At 41.8% G+C, this 19735-nt stretch overlaps 1 protein-coding gene across 8 annotated transcripts in view; it reads right to left on the bottom strand.

Annotated features, from left to right (window-relative positions):
- cep63 (centrosomal protein 63) overlaps positions 1-19735 on the bottom strand; it is a 96455-nt gene that overhangs the window by 17934 nt on the left and 58786 nt on the right. For 6 of the 8 annotated variants that reach the window (XM_048604705.1, XM_048604704.1, XM_048604703.1 and 3 more), the window contains 3 exons: positions 15517-15663; positions 10583-10697; positions 4843-5040 (listed from right to left, as the gene is read on the bottom strand). In XM_048604705.1, the coding sequence (XP_048460662.1) occupies positions 4843-5040; positions 10583-10697; positions 15517-15663 (460 nt within the window). The remainder of the gene's footprint in view (positions 1-4842; positions 5041-10582; positions 10698-15516; positions 15664-19735) is intronic. The other 2 variants (XM_048604701.1, XM_048604706.1) reach the window with 2 other exon arrangements.

A 19735-nucleotide genomic window follows, 5' to 3' on the forward strand; every position in this document is an offset into this window, starting at 1 on the left:
CAGAACGATGGAGTCTTTGTTTGAGGTCTCATCTCAGAGATGCACTCTCAACAGTGTAGCGTTCCATCAGTTTTGTAATAGAGTGCTAACCTTGGTTTTTCTGCACTCCAACCATGGAGCTAGTGGTTCTGAGGTAAGAGTACAACCAACTGAGCTCCATCTGTCACATGCTCTGAATGATTATCATTTATCCCTAGTCACAGCCAACTAGATATCCATTTTTCTCATTGCCCTGAGCCTTTACACATGCTCTCACCACATTCATTGTTCTTTTAATAGAATGCAGGAAGCCATTCAGCCCATTGTGTCTGTGCTGGCTCTGTGAATGAGCAATGCACCTAGTGGCATTCCTTTCCCTTCTCCCCATAACTTTAGTTTCATATAAAAATCCAGTTCCCACCTGAACAGCCCCTCAATTGAAACAACCTCTACCACATTCTGAGAAGCACATTACAGACCTTAACTACTTGCTTAATAAAAAAAGCTTTCTCCTCATATCTCCGATCCTTCTTTTACCAATTACCTAAAATCCATGTCATAGAGTCACAGATTCAAACAGCACGGAAATAGGTCCTTCGGTCCAACCAGTCATATCAAACATAATCCCAAACTAAATTAGTTCCACCCTTCCTGCTTCTTGTCCATATCTCTCCAAACCTTTGTTATTCATGTATTTATCTGAGTGTCTTTTAAACAGTGTAACTGTGTCCACATCCACCACTTCCTCAGGTCGTTCATTCCACATGCAATCTCTCTCCTTGCACCTGAAAAATATACTCCCTAATCTTGAAATCCCCATTTTAGGGAAAAACACCTACCACTAATCCTAACTACACCCCTCATGATTTTATAAACCTCTCTGTTATCTCTCAACCTCGTACACTCCAGTGAAATAAGTCCCAGTCTAATTCAAGCCTTCCATACCCACCAACACCCTGGTAAATCTCTTCTGAACCCTCTCTAGCTTAATAATATCCTTACTATTACAGGGCGATGAGAAGTGGACACAGTACTCCAGAAGAGGCCTCACCAATCTCCTATACAACCCCAACAAGACTTCCCAACTCCTATAATCAAAGGACTGAGCAATGAAGGCAAGTGTGCTAAATGCCTTTTTAACCACCCTGTCTATACATGACACAAACTTCAAAGAAATATATACCTGAACACCTAGGTCCCTCTGTTGTGCAACACTACCCAAGTTCATACCATTAATTATATAAGTCCTGTCCCACTTCTTGTACCAAAATGCAATACCTTTCCCCTTGTTCTCAATCCTTCCACAAATGGGAAGTTCTCTCTATCTGCTCTGTTTAGGCAAATACTAGGGGAGTACATAATACACAATGGCAATGTCATGTATTTCTCTACAATTCAAAGTGCAGGATATATGATGAATTAGGTCATTTAACTTTGTAATGGAATATTTCTAAAAGCAAATATTTTGTATAAAGATACCTAACTATCAGACAATACCTGACTACAGCAGCACATGTCGAATATAAATACCACCAGCTTCTATCCCTAATCCTCATGCTGGACATCCATGGTAAATCAATACTCTCCTAAGGAGCATACTGTCAATGAACAAAATAACTAAATGAATCAACTAAAATAGGTCTACTGCCACAGACTGAACAGTGTAGCGCAAGATTCATGTTCCCACTTGCTGTGTTTTGTGATGGTATTGTTCTGCCCTAATCCGTAGTAGGATGGATGAGAAATGCAACAGGTTGTGATCAAGCATAAATTACTTTCTCATGGTTTGCTTCAGCCCAACTCATTGCTTCTCAATCCAAAAAACAAAAAGGATGGGAAATAACTTTGTATTTAATGATAAGTGAAATGACAAAGTAAATGTGCGACTGTGATTTAAATATGAGAGTTGGGAGAATGGAGTTAGATTTATCACTTCCAGGGAAATCAATTCTGATGATGGGCCCCTACTTGAAATTTTCACTTGCATTTTTCTGAGGCTGAGGTGGTTGAGAAGTGAGTAAGCAACCAGCCAAACTATACGCAGCAAACAGCTCTTGGGTCTGATCTGTGCTCTGTGTGAATGCAGTAGCAGTAGCTGGATGGAAAAAGAAACAATCATTCAATGTTGATACCTAGCAATAGTGTCAAGCTCAGCTATGATGTTTCTTTGATAAATGATCTGAAGACATTCACGGACTATGGGACTGCTTCCCAGTCAGAAATTGCTATCTTCAGAAGAGTACAATGCATCCAAACTGACTGGAAAGGGATGACAACATAATAAGAACCAACTTTCTACAATATCGTGAGTAGCCAATTATACATTTCTAGGCTTAGGAGGAGAAGGTCTAAATGTACTGCCTACATGCAAGTGAGATTGAAGTCATGGAGGAGGTTGACAATTTTACTTAACGGTCATAATATACTACAGGCTTAGAAGTTTTCATGACTTCAGATGTTCATATTTACCACATTAGCTTGCAATTACGTAGCATCTTAAATGAAGCATAAAGTCCCAAGGTGCTGTACAGGTGCATTACCAAACAAAATATTCTATCAAATCACAAAAGTAGTAACCAAGACAGAGGATATAAAACTCAATCCTTCTCCTTGGCAACCACTGAGATCAGTGTCTCATTTAATCTGCAGATACACTTCTGACCTCATGTTCACACGCAGCCTACCCTGTTTAAACGAGAGGTCATCAGAAGCTCTGCTGCCATCTTATTTTGCACCAAGTCCCTTTTCTCCATCACCCTGCATTCACTGACCTACACTGGACCTCCCCACTCCCCATCACTGAGATTTCCACAAGCCCTGCAATGCTCCGAGATATCTGCACTCCTCTGTGCATCCCTAATTTTACTGTTCAACCAACATGGCATCACCAGTCCTCATGAGCTGAAATTCTCTCCTTGGACTTCTCTGGTTTTCTTCTTTGTGACAATCATTATAACCTACCTCTTTGACCAAGCTTTTCTGGCTCAGTATTATACCTTACTTTATAGTGCTCCAGTGAGGCACCTTAGGATGCTTTATTATATTCATATTGTAACTATAATGTAAACTTATGTTGTTGCTGATTAAATACACGAAACAAATTTCTTAGAGGAGGGCCCTTTGTCCTGTTGTAACTACTGTCCATGCCAGTACATCAAAAGTATTTTCAGCCCCTACCTTACATCTATCTCTTTTAGGTATAGTTGACAGTGAAGAATGTTAAGTAAAATTACAAAGGGATCTCGATCAATTGGGACAGTGGACTGAGGAGCGGCAGATGGAATTAACTGCATTTTGGTAAAACAAACAAGGGCAGGACTTATACTGTTAATGGTAGGGCCCTGGGTAGTGTTGTATGACAGGGAGACCTAGGGGATCAGGCACATGGTTCCTTGAAAATTGCAACACAGGTAGACAGGATGGTTAAGAAGACATTTAGCGCACTTGCTTTCATTGCTTACATCACTGAGCATAGGAGTTGGGACGTCATGTTGACGTTATACAGGACGGGTGTTATTAAATTGGAGAGGGTTCAGAAAAGAACGTTGCTAGGAAATGAAGGATTTTAGTTATAAAAATAGACAGGATAGACTGGGACATTTTTCACTGGAGTGTAGGAGGTTGAGGGAAGACCTTATAGAGGTTTATAAAATCATGAAGGGCATAGATAAGGCGAATAGCAAAGGTCTTTTCCCTAGGGTGAGAGAGTTCAAAACTAGCGGACATATTTTTAAAGTGAGAAGAGAAAGATTTGAAAAAGGGACCTGAGGACCAATGTTTTCACACAGAGGGTGGTTCATATGCAGAATGAGCAGCCAAAGGAAGTGGTAGATACAGGAACAGTTACAACATTTAAAAAGACGTTCAGGCAGGTACATGAATCGGAAAGGTTCAGAGGGATATGGGCCAAACACAGGTAAGTGTGACTAGATTAGTTTGGAAAACCTGTCATTATGGACTGAAGGGTATGTTTCCATGCTGTACGATTCTAAGATTTTGGAGAGATAGAGTATGTGTGTCAGTGGTCGGGAAGTCAGCTCTTTAATCACACAGGAGTTAGACTAGATGTCATACTTAATATCTTTTCCTGGATAGCTATTCAAGTAGGTGTCAGAACTGGCAAAAGTCTTTGGCTCTAGCCCAGAGTTACAGGTTCCTGTGGAGAGTCACGTGTAGAAGGGAAACTGCCCATTAAAAAGTTTAAAATTCATGGATAATTCCCATCAAAGTCCATGCTTCAGATCTTTCGCAAGATCCAAACGTTCATCTTAGGTCACAAGGTCTGGACCAACGTATTGTCACCTGTAAAACCTTTCAGTATCCCTCAGTTCACTCTCAATCCCTAATTATCAAAATTACCCTCTTAGATATGAACAATCAAGACCGTAAAGTTTGCTTTTTGCTGTTTCTTCTTAAATTCCAATCTCTATTAAAGTGGGATAACATAACCCACCCACCTGGCAGTTCCGGTCACCCTGGGGGATACAGGCCAAATGCAGGCAAGTGGGACTGGTTTGGGAACATGGTTGATGTGGATTAATTGGACTGAAGCATCCATTTCTGTGCTGTGTAACTCAATGACTCAAGAGCTAGACAAGGAATATTATCAGAGCTGAGGGCCTCAGTAGCTGAATGGCCAGCAACTAACGGCACAGCAATCAAAACTTAGGATGCAAGGGAGGCCAATATTGAGGCAGTGCAGATATCTGCGAGGATTGTATTGTTGGAGTAGGACCCTATCCCCATTTATATCTCACTCTCTGGCACTTATATGCTTCACTTCGATCAGTGGAACTTCCTAGTCAAATCTATAAGAATCATGCAACTGGTAAAACAAAACAAATTGAGAGTTCGTCTAAATACCTTAACTTCTTGTACTTTCTTATCAGTTTTATCTAATTCAATCCGAAGCTGTCGTTCCATGTTGGAGGTGGCTGCACTCATAGTCGCAATCGTTAAGTCACGCTGGTGCAGTTCAGTGGTCAATTGGGCAATCTCCAATTTCATTCCCTTCAGTTCAGAGTGGCGTTGCTGTTCAAGAGAACTCAACTGATCCCGAAGCTGTTACCAAAAGAAAAGACTGAATTCAAAGTCTACTCAGAGCATTCATTATAGGAACTCCATCAGCTCTTCCTGATGCTCCCGCGGTCAGATATCCTCCCAATGCACTCTCAACACTGACTGAAGCTGTTCTCAATCATGCCATAATGATGTAACCACTCATAATGGACCAGTGAATTGATGGCTTCTACAACAAACTAAACAACTTTGTGCCATTATTTTTTTGTTTTCCCTTGCATGTTGGACATTTATATATATGGTGGCCAATGGAATTCAATGAGTTTTCCATTTCTAACCTGGAGGGACACAGAGTTTTAAAACAATCAGAAAAAGAAAAATGAAGAAACCAAGTTTCTTGTTGAACAGCTTCACTTAAATCCCTGGAATTTCAACCGGACTGTGCAATTTGCATTAATTCAAACCATCTAAAATCAGTCAAATTAATCCCAAAAAACACTGAACTTCAACACAAATTATCCCAGTGCAAATCAAATTTTCACAGCCTTTTGCACTAGTTTAAGAAAATATTGTTGAAGACAGCCAGCCCTCCGCATAAAAGTGGTTGTGCCTCAGATTAAATTAATCATCACAGCACGCTTCCATTAATTATACCCAGTCATGTAGTATACAGTAACGTTTGCAGTAGTGATCTAGCAACCTGGAGTAATGGTCCAGAGACGTCAATTCAAATCCCACATCAGCAGCTGAAGAAGTTATATTCAACCACGTGCCTCTGGACCAGAAAGCTCAGATCAGTAATGGTAACAAAGCTGATTTACTGCACCTGATTGTCTCCTATTGCCTTATTTATTAAAGTCTCAAAAGAATAAAATTAAAATGGAATTTGAATTTGAATTCTGACACGTGAAACTTATATGATAGAGGGAAGTTCATTGATGAAACAGTGGAAGATGGTTGGGCTGCATTCACCTTCAGCTGTTTCATCTGCCATCTTTAATCATGTAACTCCAGTGTCAGACTCTCAATTGCTCCTGAAAATGTCAAACCACTTGGTTGCCTTCAAGACAACAGCTCACTACTACCTTCTTGAGGGTAATTAGGGATGGGCAAAACATGTAGGCCTTACCAGTGATAACCACATCTCATAAATGAAGCTTCTGATTGAATTAGTCATCAGTCAACTTTCTGTCATCTGTGATTGTTTTAAGAGCTTCATTTTGTGTGGGTGTTTCTGGTGGAGGATCAGATGTCGGAGCAGACACAAAGATACAACTAGGCAACCTTTAAAAGCATTTAAATATATATTTTAAATTGCTAAGAAATAATTTATTGTATTACAATTTACAGAAGCAATGGAAGTGTTTTTCAATATTTCAACTCAACCAAGGACTGACAGAAGGACTGACTAATATTCTTGTGATAAATCTATTTAATATTAATCAAATCTCATAAGTTAATCACTCAAGTTTATTTTGCAGATTTTTTAAACAATGTTTGAAAAAAATTTATGCATTAAAATGCTGTCCTGCAAAATTGGATCAGAGAAAGGCAAATCACAGGAAAGTGTGAGGGAAACAGGGATATATTTGTAAGGGACTTCAGCTTTGCTAATGTTAACTAGGAGCGCCTTAGTACATTAACGGATTAGACAGGGTGGAATTTTTAAAGAGCATCCAGTAAAGCTTTTTTGTGCCTGTACGACTAGAGATGGGGCAGTGCTAGACCTAATCCTGGGGAATGAAGCCACTCCAGTGGTCGAAGCTTCAGTGGGCGAGCATTTTGAAATAGTGATCATAAGTCTGTAAGTTTCAAAGCCACTATGGAAAGGGAGGAGGATAGTGCAGAAGTTAAGTATCTGAATTGGGGGAAGGCAATTTTAATATCAGGATCTGGCAAACATAGACAAAGAACAGCAACTTGCAAGGAGTCTACATTTGGAAAGCAAGAGTCTTTTAAAAATAATAAAATCAGAATTCAGGACCAGCATGTTTCTCTAAGAGTGAAGGGCAAGGGAAGCAAGTCCAGTAAACCTGAATGTCGAGGGACATTGAAAGTTGATGAAGACAAAGAAGGAAGTGTATGTTCAGTACAGTGCATTAAAAACAGGGGAGACCCTTCAAAGTACAGAGAGGATAGAAGGTTGCTTAAAAAGGAAATTAGGAGGACAAAGAGGAGCCTCTAAATAGCTTTGGCAGATAGGATCAAGGAAAATCCCAAGGTGTTTTATCAGTATATTAAGAGTAACAGGATTACCAGGCAAAGAGTCAGACCTATTGGAAGACCAAATGAGAACCTGTGCGTAGGGCCAGTGGACGTGGGTGAGGTCTTAAAGGAATACTTATCGTCTATTTTCACACTTTATAAAGCAAAGGAGATGATTATACTGGAGACACTGCAGAGGATATTCACCAGGATGTTGACTGGAATGAAAAATCTTAGTTATGACGGGATGGTGGATTCATTTTCCTCAGAGCAAGGAGGCTGAGGCGTTGTCCGATTGAGGTATACCAAATTATGAGAAGCACAGACAGACTGGATCATGAGAATTTCTTCCCCATGGCAGACGTGTCTAAAACCAGAGGTTTAAGGTGAGAAGTAAGTGATTTACAGGACGTCAGAGAAAAAAAAAACTCACCCAGAAATATGGAATGTGCTGCCTGAGGGGGTAGGGAAGCAGGTACTCTCACAATATTTAAGAAGCAGTTGGATAAGTACTTCAATGACAGGGCATAGTAGGCTATGGACCAAGTGCAGGTAAATGGGACTAGTGTAGTTTGTTGTTTGTTGGCCGGCATAGACAGTGAGCTGAAGGGCCGGTTCTGTGCTGAATGATTCTACGATTGTATGGCAGATTTTCTTAGGACATATGCAAATGAGTTTGTGGTAACATGGTCAAAATTTGCTTGGACGAACGTCAACCATGATGTGCTGCAATATACTCACAAACCACAAATTGTGCCTTGTTGTGGACTGTCAATTCATCCTTCAAACATGTGACCTTTAGCACGTGGAAGGACAAGGTCAGCAGACACATGGGAACACCATCATCCGCAGGTTCCCTTCCAAAGCTTCTCACCAACTTGACTCTGAACGATTATTGCTGCTCTTTTATTGTTGCTGCGTCAAAATTTTGGAACTCAATTCTGAACAGCACTGTCCCTACGCCCAAGAGTAGTTCAAGACGGCAGTTCACTACCACTTTCTCCAAACAAATTAGGGATAGGTAATAATTACTGTCCCAGCCAGTGAAACCCACATCGCACAAGCAGATAAAACAATCTAAGATAAAATCATTACACCCAAATGCTGCCACTTTGCTAGTGTCTCAAATAAACTGGACTACAAAGTTCCCCAGCTGTTATTTATTAACGTAGCAAGCTCCTGATGTGGGTGAGAGGCATAATCAAGATGTGAAGGCTGAACGTTTTTACTCATAGTGAAGAAAATACAGAAAAAGGTCATTCCAATTTCACATCAGGCACCAGTGAGAAGATGGTTAAAGAATGTCAATGTTAGTCATCTGGAAGCAGACTGCTTGTCATACTTTTGGTGCAGAGTAAGGTAGGGTGGAATTAATGCAGGATCAATTACATGGTCTAAACTGTTAGCTGATCATATCGAGGTAGCTGAGAGATTAGCTTTAGCATCTAGAGCTGTAGGAGAGGAGGAAATTTGACAGTGTTACTGCACCTAATCCAATTTCGCTGAGTCCTGCTGGAATCTGATGTGATTAGACAAACTGTAATACCTCCCTCCCCACTCTAAAATTAGATTGTTGTTTCCAATGCGCAGGATTATTCAGGAGATACCACAGTCTGTTAAATGTAGGATCAGAAGTAAGCCATTCAGCCCCTCAAGGTCCAATTCGTTCTATTCATGCCAAAGCTGATTGTCACAGCTTTCAGGAGCAAAAGGAATAAAATCAGTCGACAGAGTTTCAGATAAGGGCAACTCTGAATTTGGATCTCAAGCCATTACAATGTCACTTGAATAAACTAAAAACTCTAAAATTGTATTGTGACTTGCATTAAGCAGTACCAGGATAAAGTGATTTTTTTTTTTTAATTCATTCATGGGACATCGCTGGCTGGCCAGCATTTATTGTCCATCCCTAGATGTCCTTGATAAAGTAGTGGTGAGCTGCCTTCTTGAACTGCTGCAGTCCAAGTGTTGTAGATAGACTCTTAATGCCCTTAGGGAGAGAATTCCAGGAGTCTGAACTTACGACAGTGAAAGAATGGCATTATACTTCGAAGTTAGGATTGTGAGTGGCTTGGAATGGAACCTGCAGGTGGTGGTATTTCCATGTATCTGCTGCCCTTATTCCTCTAGATGAAAGTGGTCACAGGTTTGGAAAGTGCTGTCTAAGGAGTTTTGGTGAATTTCTACAGTGCATCTTGTTGATGGTACACACTGGTGTTACTGTGTGTCTGTGGTAGAAGGAATGGATGCTTGTGGACATGGAGCCAATCAAGCGGGCTGCTTTGTCTTGGATGATGTCAAGCTTCTTAAGTGCTGTTGGAGCTGCATCCATCCAGGCAAGAGGGAAACATACCTTCAGACTCCTAACTTTTGCCTTGTAGATGGCGGATAGGCTCTGGGGAGTCAGAAGGTGAGATACTTGCTGCATCATTCCAACCTCTGACCTGTTCTTGTACCCACTGTGTTTATGTGGCAAGTCCAAATGAACTTTTGCTTAATGGTAACCCCAAGGATGTTGATGGTGGGGGATTCAGTAATGGTAACACCATTGAATGTCAAAGGGTGGTGGTTAGATTTTTTTTTAAATTGGAGATGATCACTACTTGGCATTTGTGTGGCATGGATGTTACTTACCACTTGTCAGCCCATACCTGGAAATTATCCAGATCTTGTTGCATTTAAACATGGACTGCTTCAGTATCTGAGGAGGTGCTGAACGTTGGACAATCATCAGCGAACAGCCCCACCTCTGACCTTACGATGGAGGTAACATCATTGACTAAGCAGTTGATGAAGCAAGTTGGGACTAGGACACTACTCTGAAGAACACCTGCAGAGATGTCCTGGAGCTGAGATGACTTACCTCCAACAACCACAAACATCTTCCTACATGCCAGGTATGACTCCAACCAACAGAGAGTTTGTCCCCCCGATACCCATTGATTTCAGTTTTGCCATGGCTCCTTGATGTCACATTCGACTGAATGTGGGTCGAATGTGGCTTTGACATCAAGGGCTGTCACTCTCACCTCAGGAATTTAGCTCTTTTATCCACGTTAAGGCCAAGGCTGTAATGACGTCAGGAACTGAGTGGCCCTGGTGGAACCTAAACTGGGTGTCACAGGGCATCAAGGTGTACATGCCATCAACAGAAGGGAGGCTTCTCAGAGTTGAGGACAGGCGTAACAGTAAAGTGATAGCAATGAAAGGAGAAATGCCAATTTCTGAAATGGTTGTTAGCAAGGTAATAAACAGAAACTGGGGAATTATATAGCATAAAAGCAAGTGATTTACTCTAACCAACTAAATAAAAAGAATTAGCAATTAATGCAACTAAAGAAGAAGGGAGGCACTGCAGTGTCTAATATTCATTCTGTACCTTTTTAATGTCCATTTTGCATTTACTGTGCTCCTCTTCCATTTGTTTCAGGTCTTCACCTTTTTTGCAAATTTCTCCAGACAGAAATGTACAGCGGTCATTCGATGAATCTAAACTGATAAAAGTGTCCTTTTTCAAAATACGTATCAAGAAACTACCTGTGCTATGATTAACCTAACTGCTTTTCCTCTAAAATTTACAGTACTCTATTCAGCCAGACCAACAATAGAATTTAAAACAAAAACAGAAACTACTGGAGAGACTCAGCATGTCTGGCAGAGAGAGCAGAGTTAAAGTTTTGAGTCCAGTGACCCTTCTTTCAGAGCTGATATTAGCTTGGAAAAGATGGTGTATATGCTGAAGATTAGGGTTGGCTAGACGTGTGCGTGAGAGTGACTGACAGAGTCACAGAGACATAGTTAGAGGGGTTGGGGGAGGAGGAAGACAGGGAGAGAGAGACATAGAGAGAGACATACAGAGAGAGGGTGGGGGGGAGTGTGGGAAACGGGGAGAGGGACCAACAGAAGAGAGAAAAAGAGAGAAAATGACAGAGTAGGTGGATAGATGAAGATGAAACGAGAGAGCAAGAGAGAGTGAGAACGAGAGAGAGAGAAACAAAGAGATAATGCCAGCCATAAGTAGATGAAAATGGGTTGGCTGTGCTGAAAACAGCCCACGTAATGTCTGAGGTTTGGGGTGGGTAGACAACATGGAAGGAGGTGTTCAAGTTCCAAAATTATTGAACCTGATATTAAATTCTGAAGTCTTCAGGGTCCACATCTTGAAAGTGAGATATTGGTCTTTCAGCTTACACTGAGACTCGTTGGAGCACTGTAATAAGCCTGTGACAGAGATACTGGCCGTGGAACATGGTGGTATGTTGAAGTAACAAGCAACTGATGGGTCATTTCTGAGGACAGAACAAAGGTATTCCGCGAATCAATCACCCAGAATCTCGTATCCACAGTGTGAGGAGATCACGTTTTGAGGAGCAAATACAGTAGATCACTGCTTCACCTGGAAGGTGCATCTGGGGCCTTGGACAGTGAAGAGGAAGGAGGTAAAAGGAAGGTGCCATGGGGTGTGAGGAGGTGCTGGGAATGGAGGGGGAGTGGACCAGAGTGTCCCAAAGCAAAAGGTCCCTGTGAAATACTGACAAGGGTGGCATCTGTTGTGATGTCACCTTCCACAAGGGGACCTCAGAAATATCCACCTTTCTCCTCAACCAAGTCATCATGGTTGACAGGGCCCTGAGCTGTGTCCAACCCATTTCCTGCGTTTCTGTCCTCATCTCTCCCCTTCCACACAACAATAGGGTCCCCATGGTCTTCCTTTTCTCACCACATCAGCATCCGCACCTAAAGGGTCATAGGTCACCATTTCCATCACCACCAACAGATGGCACCATCAGACACATATTCCCCTCACTCCTTTGTCAGCCTTCTGCAGGGACCATTCTCTCCAAGATACGTTGGTTCACACCCCTTCCACTCCAATCATCTCCTGCAACTGCAGGATGTAGCACTTGTCCATTTACCTCCTTCCTCCTCACCATTCATGGCTCCAGACACACCTTCTCAATCAAGTCTATTTTACCTGCAGCTCACAATGTGGCATACTCTAGACTTGGGAAGATGAAACACAGCCTCAACAACTGCTTTGTGGAACTCCTATGTTCTGTCCACAAAAATGACCAAGCTTCCAGTTGCATGCCACTTCAACATACCACCATGTTCCCTGGCCAACACTGGTGTCTCAGGCCTGCTGCAGTGCTCCAGCAAAGCTCGGTACGAGACGGGAGAACAGCAAGTCATTTTCCATTTGGAGACCCTGGAGACTTCATGACTCAATATAGCGTACAATAATTTTTGAACTTATAAACCTCTTGTCAAGTCCTTTACCCACCCCTACACCCCAGGTCCTGCTATGACGTAGGCTATTTCCAGTACAGCCAACCAATTTTCATCTACATTTGGTCACCATTATCAGTTTTTCTCAGTTTACCATTATCCATCCCTTTATTTGCCAGTCTCTCGCGCTCTCTGGGCTCCACCTCCACCTGTCCACTTACTCCTTTCCCCCTCCTTCCTCTTACCCACTACCTTCAGCAATTATAAAGCACCTTCTCCTAACTGCTATCGGCTCTGAAGAAGGGTGACCGGGCTCGAAACATTCTCTCTGCTTTGTCTCCACAGATGCTGCCAGATCTGCTGAGTTTCTTCAACAATGTGTGTTTTTGGTTCAGATCTTCAGCATCTGTAGTTCTCTGTTTTATTACAGCAGTAGTATCTAATGGTTCTGAGAACCAGAGTTACAATTTTGAAAAAGCAATGGATATTGGTGCTAAGTACTCGGGTTCAGAGTTGTCACTCACTCCGTTAACTTCCATAAGAAACAGACGGCTTAAGTATCTTGCATTATACACAGCACTAATGAAATCTGGAAGTATAATAACAAAGCTTTCTATCTGTTTTTACAACCCTGAGAGTGAAGTGAGGTAATACTGGACAGTTTGATTAGAATCTTATATTGTTTTATTCCACTGTTGGTGAAAAATACAGAAAGTAGGACTTGAGAGACTCAGTGGTCGCAAATTAGCATTGACTGAAGAACTTGGAATGAAAAAGGGAGGATTGAGTTGCCAAGGTCCATGTTGAAATTTAAAGTATTGGGAGGAGTGGACACAAACAGGTCCTGTTGCTGAGTGCTGGGAGCTAGGAGCTAAAAACTCATTGGCTGGTTGGTTATTGTGCTAACTGATACAGGGTATAAGCAGATTAAAGGGAAGGATTGGTAGTAGAACAGGAAGAAACAGTACAGAACCCATTTGAACTATCTGAAACAGGCTGGGACCATCTAATAAACAAGTCGGTCACAAGGACTAGCAGGTAGAGGTCAGTTTAGAAAGTTATACTTGTAGAGGTACTAGATTGGAAACAAACTAAAACAAAAGTTATAGTCAGTACTTTCGGCACCACGGGAAAACTAAAAAATGTAAAGCAGTGAAGCGAGGACAAAGAAATATGAAACGTGTGTATAAAACAATTAAGTTGAAGAATCGCTACAGTGTGGAAACAGGCCATTCGGCCCAACAAGACCACACTGACTCGCCGAAGAGCATCCCACCCAGACCACCCACCCCAACTTATCTCTGCAACCCTGTATTTCCAATGGCTAATCCACCTAACCTACACATCCCTGGACACCACAGGCAATTTAGCATGGCCAATCCACCTAACCTGCACATCTTCGGACTGTGGGAGGAAACCAGAGCACCTGGAGGAAACCCGCAAAGACACGGGGAGAATGTGCAAACTCCACACTACAGTCACTGGAGGCTAGAATTGAACCCGGGTTCCTGGCGCTGTGAGGTAGCAATGTTAACCACTGAGCCACCGTGCCACCCGTGGTCCAATCAAGAACACCTTATATAAATACATTAAGCAACAAATGAGTGAACTGCATGTGGAAATTGAACTTAGAACAAATGAATGAAATGGTAATCATACATGCTGTATGACAGTCAGGACGGAGAACAAAATATACAGATTAAGTTTAGAAGGAAAACAGGAAAAGGCCGGGAGACTGGGGGTGGGGGTAGCAGAAGTGATTACAGATGAAATAATTTTGATAGAAGGATATGCAATGAAGTGAGCAGATACAGACTTTATAGGTAGAATTAAGAAATAAAAAAGAAAGCAGCACTGTAGTGGTGTTGGCATAGGTGTCCTAGTAGCAGCTGTGAAGTGGTATATTGTATAAATGCAGAAAGAAACAACTTGCAAAAAACAAAATAGTTGTAATAAGGGATTTTAATTTCCATATAGATTGGAAGAATGAGACACAACTTAGAAAGGTAGTACATTTTGACATTCTTCCTTGACCAGTTTTCTGAACAAGAGAGCAAGCTAGGTTAGGTTTTGGAAAGAGAAATAAGAAAGGTTTAGTTCCAAATTGTATGTAGGGTAATCTTCTAACAGTGATTATAATATGAATGAGTTCAACATGCTATTTGAAAGAAAGAAATGTGAAAATGGTTTTAGATGTAGGTAGAACTGATTTCAACACAAAGTGCCATTAACAGCCCACAGTAAATGGAGTAAATCTATTCATGGAAAGATTATCACTAGAATATGTTCAAAAAAGAATTTAATGGAATACAGAGCAGTTTATACAGCTAAAGGGCAACAGTTCCACGTGCCACAAAAGACATACATAGAAACGGAAGGTGTGAGAGGCAACATTAAACTAAAAGGAAAAACATATAATGCAAAAAATATAAAAAAGAAAGCACAGATCGTGATGAAGGAAAAAGATGCAAAGGGTGACAAAGCAAACAACAAGAGCTACAAATAGCGATTATGAAAAGAAACACGGGAGGATATCAATATCCAAAAAAGTTGCAAATAGTTTAGGAATATACAATGTGGCCCAAAGCCATGTTAACACCAGCAATATCAATGACAAAAAAAAAGAGGGAACTGTGCCAGTATTTAAAGCAGTGCACATGCCCAACATCCCAAGCAAACAAAACGAATGAGGGGCATATCAAATTCACTCATTCAAAAGCAGAACACTGCAGATGCTGTGAATCTTAAAACCAGAATATAAAAACTAGGAACGCTCAGTAGGTATGGTTGATGGTCTTTCATGATTTGGTCTGACAAGGCTAAGAAGTGAATATCGAAGCACAATATACTTGAAAAGCAAGAATTTTTATAGCTCTTGGAAAGAGAAGGGGAATGGGACAAATTGAGTAGATCTTTCACAGTCAACATAGACAAGATTGGAAAAATGGCTCTCTTTTATAATGTATGATTCAGTGATTTACTGATGTGCAGATGCTGCGAGTATCTGAACAAAAGCAAAAAAAAGTTTCAGCTATTAACTTGTGCTCATGCCTTCAGTCTCTTTACAAATCTCATGGTGCTTACCTGTGCTGAAGAAGCAGGAATTCTTCCTTGAGATCCATATCACCTTGCAGGTTTTCTTGGAATTGCACAGCTGCCTGCTGAAGTTCAGGCTGTCTGTGAGAAATATCACTACACGGCTGCTCCAGCAAGCTATCTTCTAATGATCTGCTAGGATTCAGAATCAAAAACAATTGTCAAAAAAATCTCCATGCTTTTATAGAGAGTTATCAAATGCCTGAATTCATAACATGATTATTTCAATTCACCTTACTCTTTCAGCTGGTGAATAAGCATCATTTGTGGAGGTAGAAAAGCAAAGTCAGTTCAAAACAAAACTATCCATTGTTTCAAAATATGAAATATTGAACTATATTTTTTGTAATTGAGTGTATTCCTGGCAATATCACCATTTATTGTCAATGTCAAATTGTCCTTGGCAAGGTGAGCCTCCTTCTTGAACAGCCACCATTCATGGGTATAGGTACACCCACAATGCCATTAAGGAGTTCTAGAATTTTGACCCGGCGATACTGAAGGAACAATGATGACATAGCTCCAAGTCAGGATGGTGAGTGTCTTGAAGATGATGCCCCTGTCCTTCTTGGTGGCAGAGGTCATAGGGTTGGAAGATTCTGTCCAAGGAGAAATGCTGAGTTAGTGCCATGCTTTTTGATAATATACACTGCTGTTAACGTGTGCCAATGGTGGAGACAGCAAATGGTGAAGGCAGTGAATGTGGTGCTGAACAAATACGGTCTGCTTTTTCCTGAATGATGTTGAGCTTTGAGTCGGAACTTTGTTAGAACTGCATTCTGCCAGGTAATTGAACAGTACTCTAACATACTCTTGATTTGTGCCTTATAGATGGTGGGTAGGCATTGAGGAGATAGGACAAGAGTTATTTTCTGCAGAATTCCCAGCCTCTGCATTGCTTTTATAGACACAATACTTAGATAGAATAGTGTGGAATGGAATAGAATACCCTTTCCTGTCACATGTAACACAATAAAGAAGTATAGGAGTACAGTGAAACGTTTTTACAATGGTTGCCTTTTAATGGCGCCATCTTAGATACAAGTACCTAGATACAAATCTCACAGTTGAAAAAAAAAATGGTCTTACACAAAGAGAATTAAAGGAAAGCATAAGCATTACTTACAGAGGTAGTTACAACATAGTGAAAAGGATTTAAATTACAGTCCCATAACAGTTCTCCTCTGATACTGAAGCAGTCTATGACTGGGTTGGATAACAAATGCTGACCCAGCCAGCGAAGCCCTCATCACATGACTGAATTAATAATATAAAACATAATCATGTGTTTTACCTCAGAAAACTTTACAACAGTCTTCCCTCATTCCCTGCCAATGATTTTGCCTGTCTTATCTATGTAATTTGCTCTCTAACTTCTGCACCAGTCTCGAACTACTCTCTTATCTCACCAGAGATAGTAGGAACTGCAGATGCTGGAGAATCCGAGACAACAAGGTGCAGGGCTGGATGAACACAGCAGGCCAAGCAGCATCATAGGAGCAGAAAGGCTGACGTTTCGGGCCTAGACCCTTCATCAGAAAAGGGGGAGGGGAAGGGGGTTTTGAAATAAATAGGGAGAGAGTGGGAGGCGGATAGAAGAGGGATAGAGGAGAGGATAGGTGGAGAGGAAACAAACAGGTCGAAGGGGCGGGGATGGAGCCAGGAAAGGTGAGTGTAGGTAGGGAGTTAGGAAGGGGATAGGTCAGTCCAGGGAGGACGGACAGGTCAAGAGGGCGGGATGAGGTTGGTCGGTAGGAGATGGAGGTGCGGCTTGAGGTGGGGGGAGGGGATAGGTGGGAGGAAGAACAGGTTAGGGAGGCAGGGACGAGCTGGACTGGTTTTGGGATGCGGTGGGGGGAGGGGAGATTTTGAAACTTGTGAAATCCACATTGATACCATTGGGCTGCAGGGTTCCCAAGCGGAATATGAGTTGCTGTTCCTGCAACCTTCGGGTGGCATCGTTGTGGCCAAGGATGGACATGTCGTCTGAGGAATGGGAGGGGGAGTTGAAATGGTTCGCGACTGGGAGGTGCAGTTGTTTGTTGCGAACCGAGCGTAGGTGTTCTGCAAAGCGGTCCCCGAGTCTCCGCTTGGTTTCCCCGATGTAGAGGTAGCCACACCGGGTACAGCGGATGCAGTATACCACATTGGCAGATGTGCAGGTGAACATCTGCTTGATGTGGAAAGTCTTCTTGGGGCCTGGGATGGGGGTGAGGGAGGAGGTATGGGGGCAGGTGTAGCACTTCCTGCGGTTGCAGGGAAAAGTGCCGGGTGTGGTGGAGCTGGAGGGGAGTGTGGAGCGGACAAGGGAGTCACGGAGAGAGTTGTCCCTCCGGAAAGCAGATAAGGGTGGGGAGGGAAAGATGTCTTTGGTGGTGGGGTCCCGAAACGTCAGCCTCTCTGCTCCTATGATGCTGCTTGGCCTGCTGTGTTCATCCAGTCCTGCACCTTGTTGTCTCTTATCTCACTACTGCTTAGGGTTCCAACACCCTGCCAGACTAGTTTAAACCTTCCCAAGCAGCTATAGCAAATCTCCCCACCAGGGTATTGGTCCCCCTCCAGTTCAGGCGCTGCACATCCCTGTATACAGGTCACTTCTGCCCCAGAAGAAAAGAAATCCCAATGATCTTTAAATCTGAATGCCTGTCCCCTGCACCAGCTTGTCAGCCATGTATTCACCTGTCCTATCCTCCTATTCCTACTCTCACTAGCACACGGCACTGGGAGTAATCCAGAGATTACTATGCAGCCCTTTTGTCTTCCAGTAAGAGAGCAGCAGAGTAGAATGTTCCAGCCGGAGTTCATCCCATCCTCCCGTTCATTTTCTTCCCTTCTTTTCCTCCCTTCTGTGGTTTTCTTCTCCTCTTTTGTCTTCTCAGACTCTCAGCCTCTGACGCTTAGCCCCGGTCTCCAAAGTGGGGACACCAATGACTAGCGGACAGCAGCTGGCGCCGAGCGCGGCTGCGGCGGGCCCGATGCGGAGTGTGGTAGTAGCCAGCCATCAGGCTTGTTAACTACTTTTTAACATCTGTGTACCAATCTCTATCGATTGGTGTGCATGAAATGCCAAAATCCATTTGCTGCTATCCGGTTATTAATCTTTACCTAATAAGTCAACGTTCCATTAGTCTTCAGTGGATCACATCATCATTCCCCACAATGAACATACATAGACTTTCCAAAGTCAATCTCTGCCTCTTCAGAACTACCAGTTCCTATCTACCCGCTTACCATATAACCTAAACTGCAGCCATTTGTAAACTTGGATATATAACACTCTTCCTTCATCCAGGTAATAAATAGATGTGGTAAACAGCCAAAGGCCCACAACAGATCAAGAACATTGTACGTCATATCTTGCCAATTCCTATTTTCCCCTACACTGTTCGCTGTCTAACCAATCATCAACCCATATCACAAGGTTGCATCCAATGCCACGTACTTCCATTTCTTTCTGAAAACTCTTTGTAATGGACTGTATCAATTTCTTTTTGCAAATTCATATCAACAACATTTATAAACTTCTTGAAAACAGTGTAATGAATTTGTCAGACATGGCTCACCCAGTACAAACTCATGTTAACATTCTGACTGTACTATACACACTGAAGCGCCTTGTCACACTGTCGCCATAACAGCTCCTAGTAATCTTCCTACAATTCACACTAAACTGACAATCTATAGTTATGGGTTTTTCTCTTCGTGAATAATAGAATGACATTTGCAACTTTCCAATCAATAGGCACAATTCTTGATTCTAGAGTGCATTATGACTAATACATTTGCCATTTCACTTATTTCTTTTAATAACTCAATGCAATATTACTCAAGTATTATGAAGTGTCAACCTATATGATTCATTCTGTCTCAGAACAGGATTTCAACTTGCAATTTTTTTGATTCGACTGATACAAACATTTTCAGTAATCTTTGCTACATTTTAATGCAACTCATCTTTCTTCTGTACATGGATGCAGCATAGAAAGATGACAAGGGCACACTGAATAGGCTTCTCAAATTTTACACATCTACACTGAGGCAGAAATTTTAAGGAATTTTTAAAACCCTGTCATCAAGTTAAAACCCACAACTCAATTGCTTTTCTTTCAATAGGGTTTAAAATATTGTCTTTAAAATAATTTCTTATAAAATTCAACATTTTCAATAGTTCGTCCTTGGTAAGAACATTAATGGACACTTGGGTGAA

The sequence above is a fragment of the Rhincodon typus genome, chromosome 13 (genome assembly GCF_021869965.1).
Source record: "Rhincodon typus isolate 14 chromosome 13, sRhiTyp1.1, whole genome shotgun sequence".
NCBI lineage: Eukaryota > Metazoa > Chordata > Chondrichthyes > Orectolobiformes > Rhincodontidae > Rhincodon > Rhincodon typus.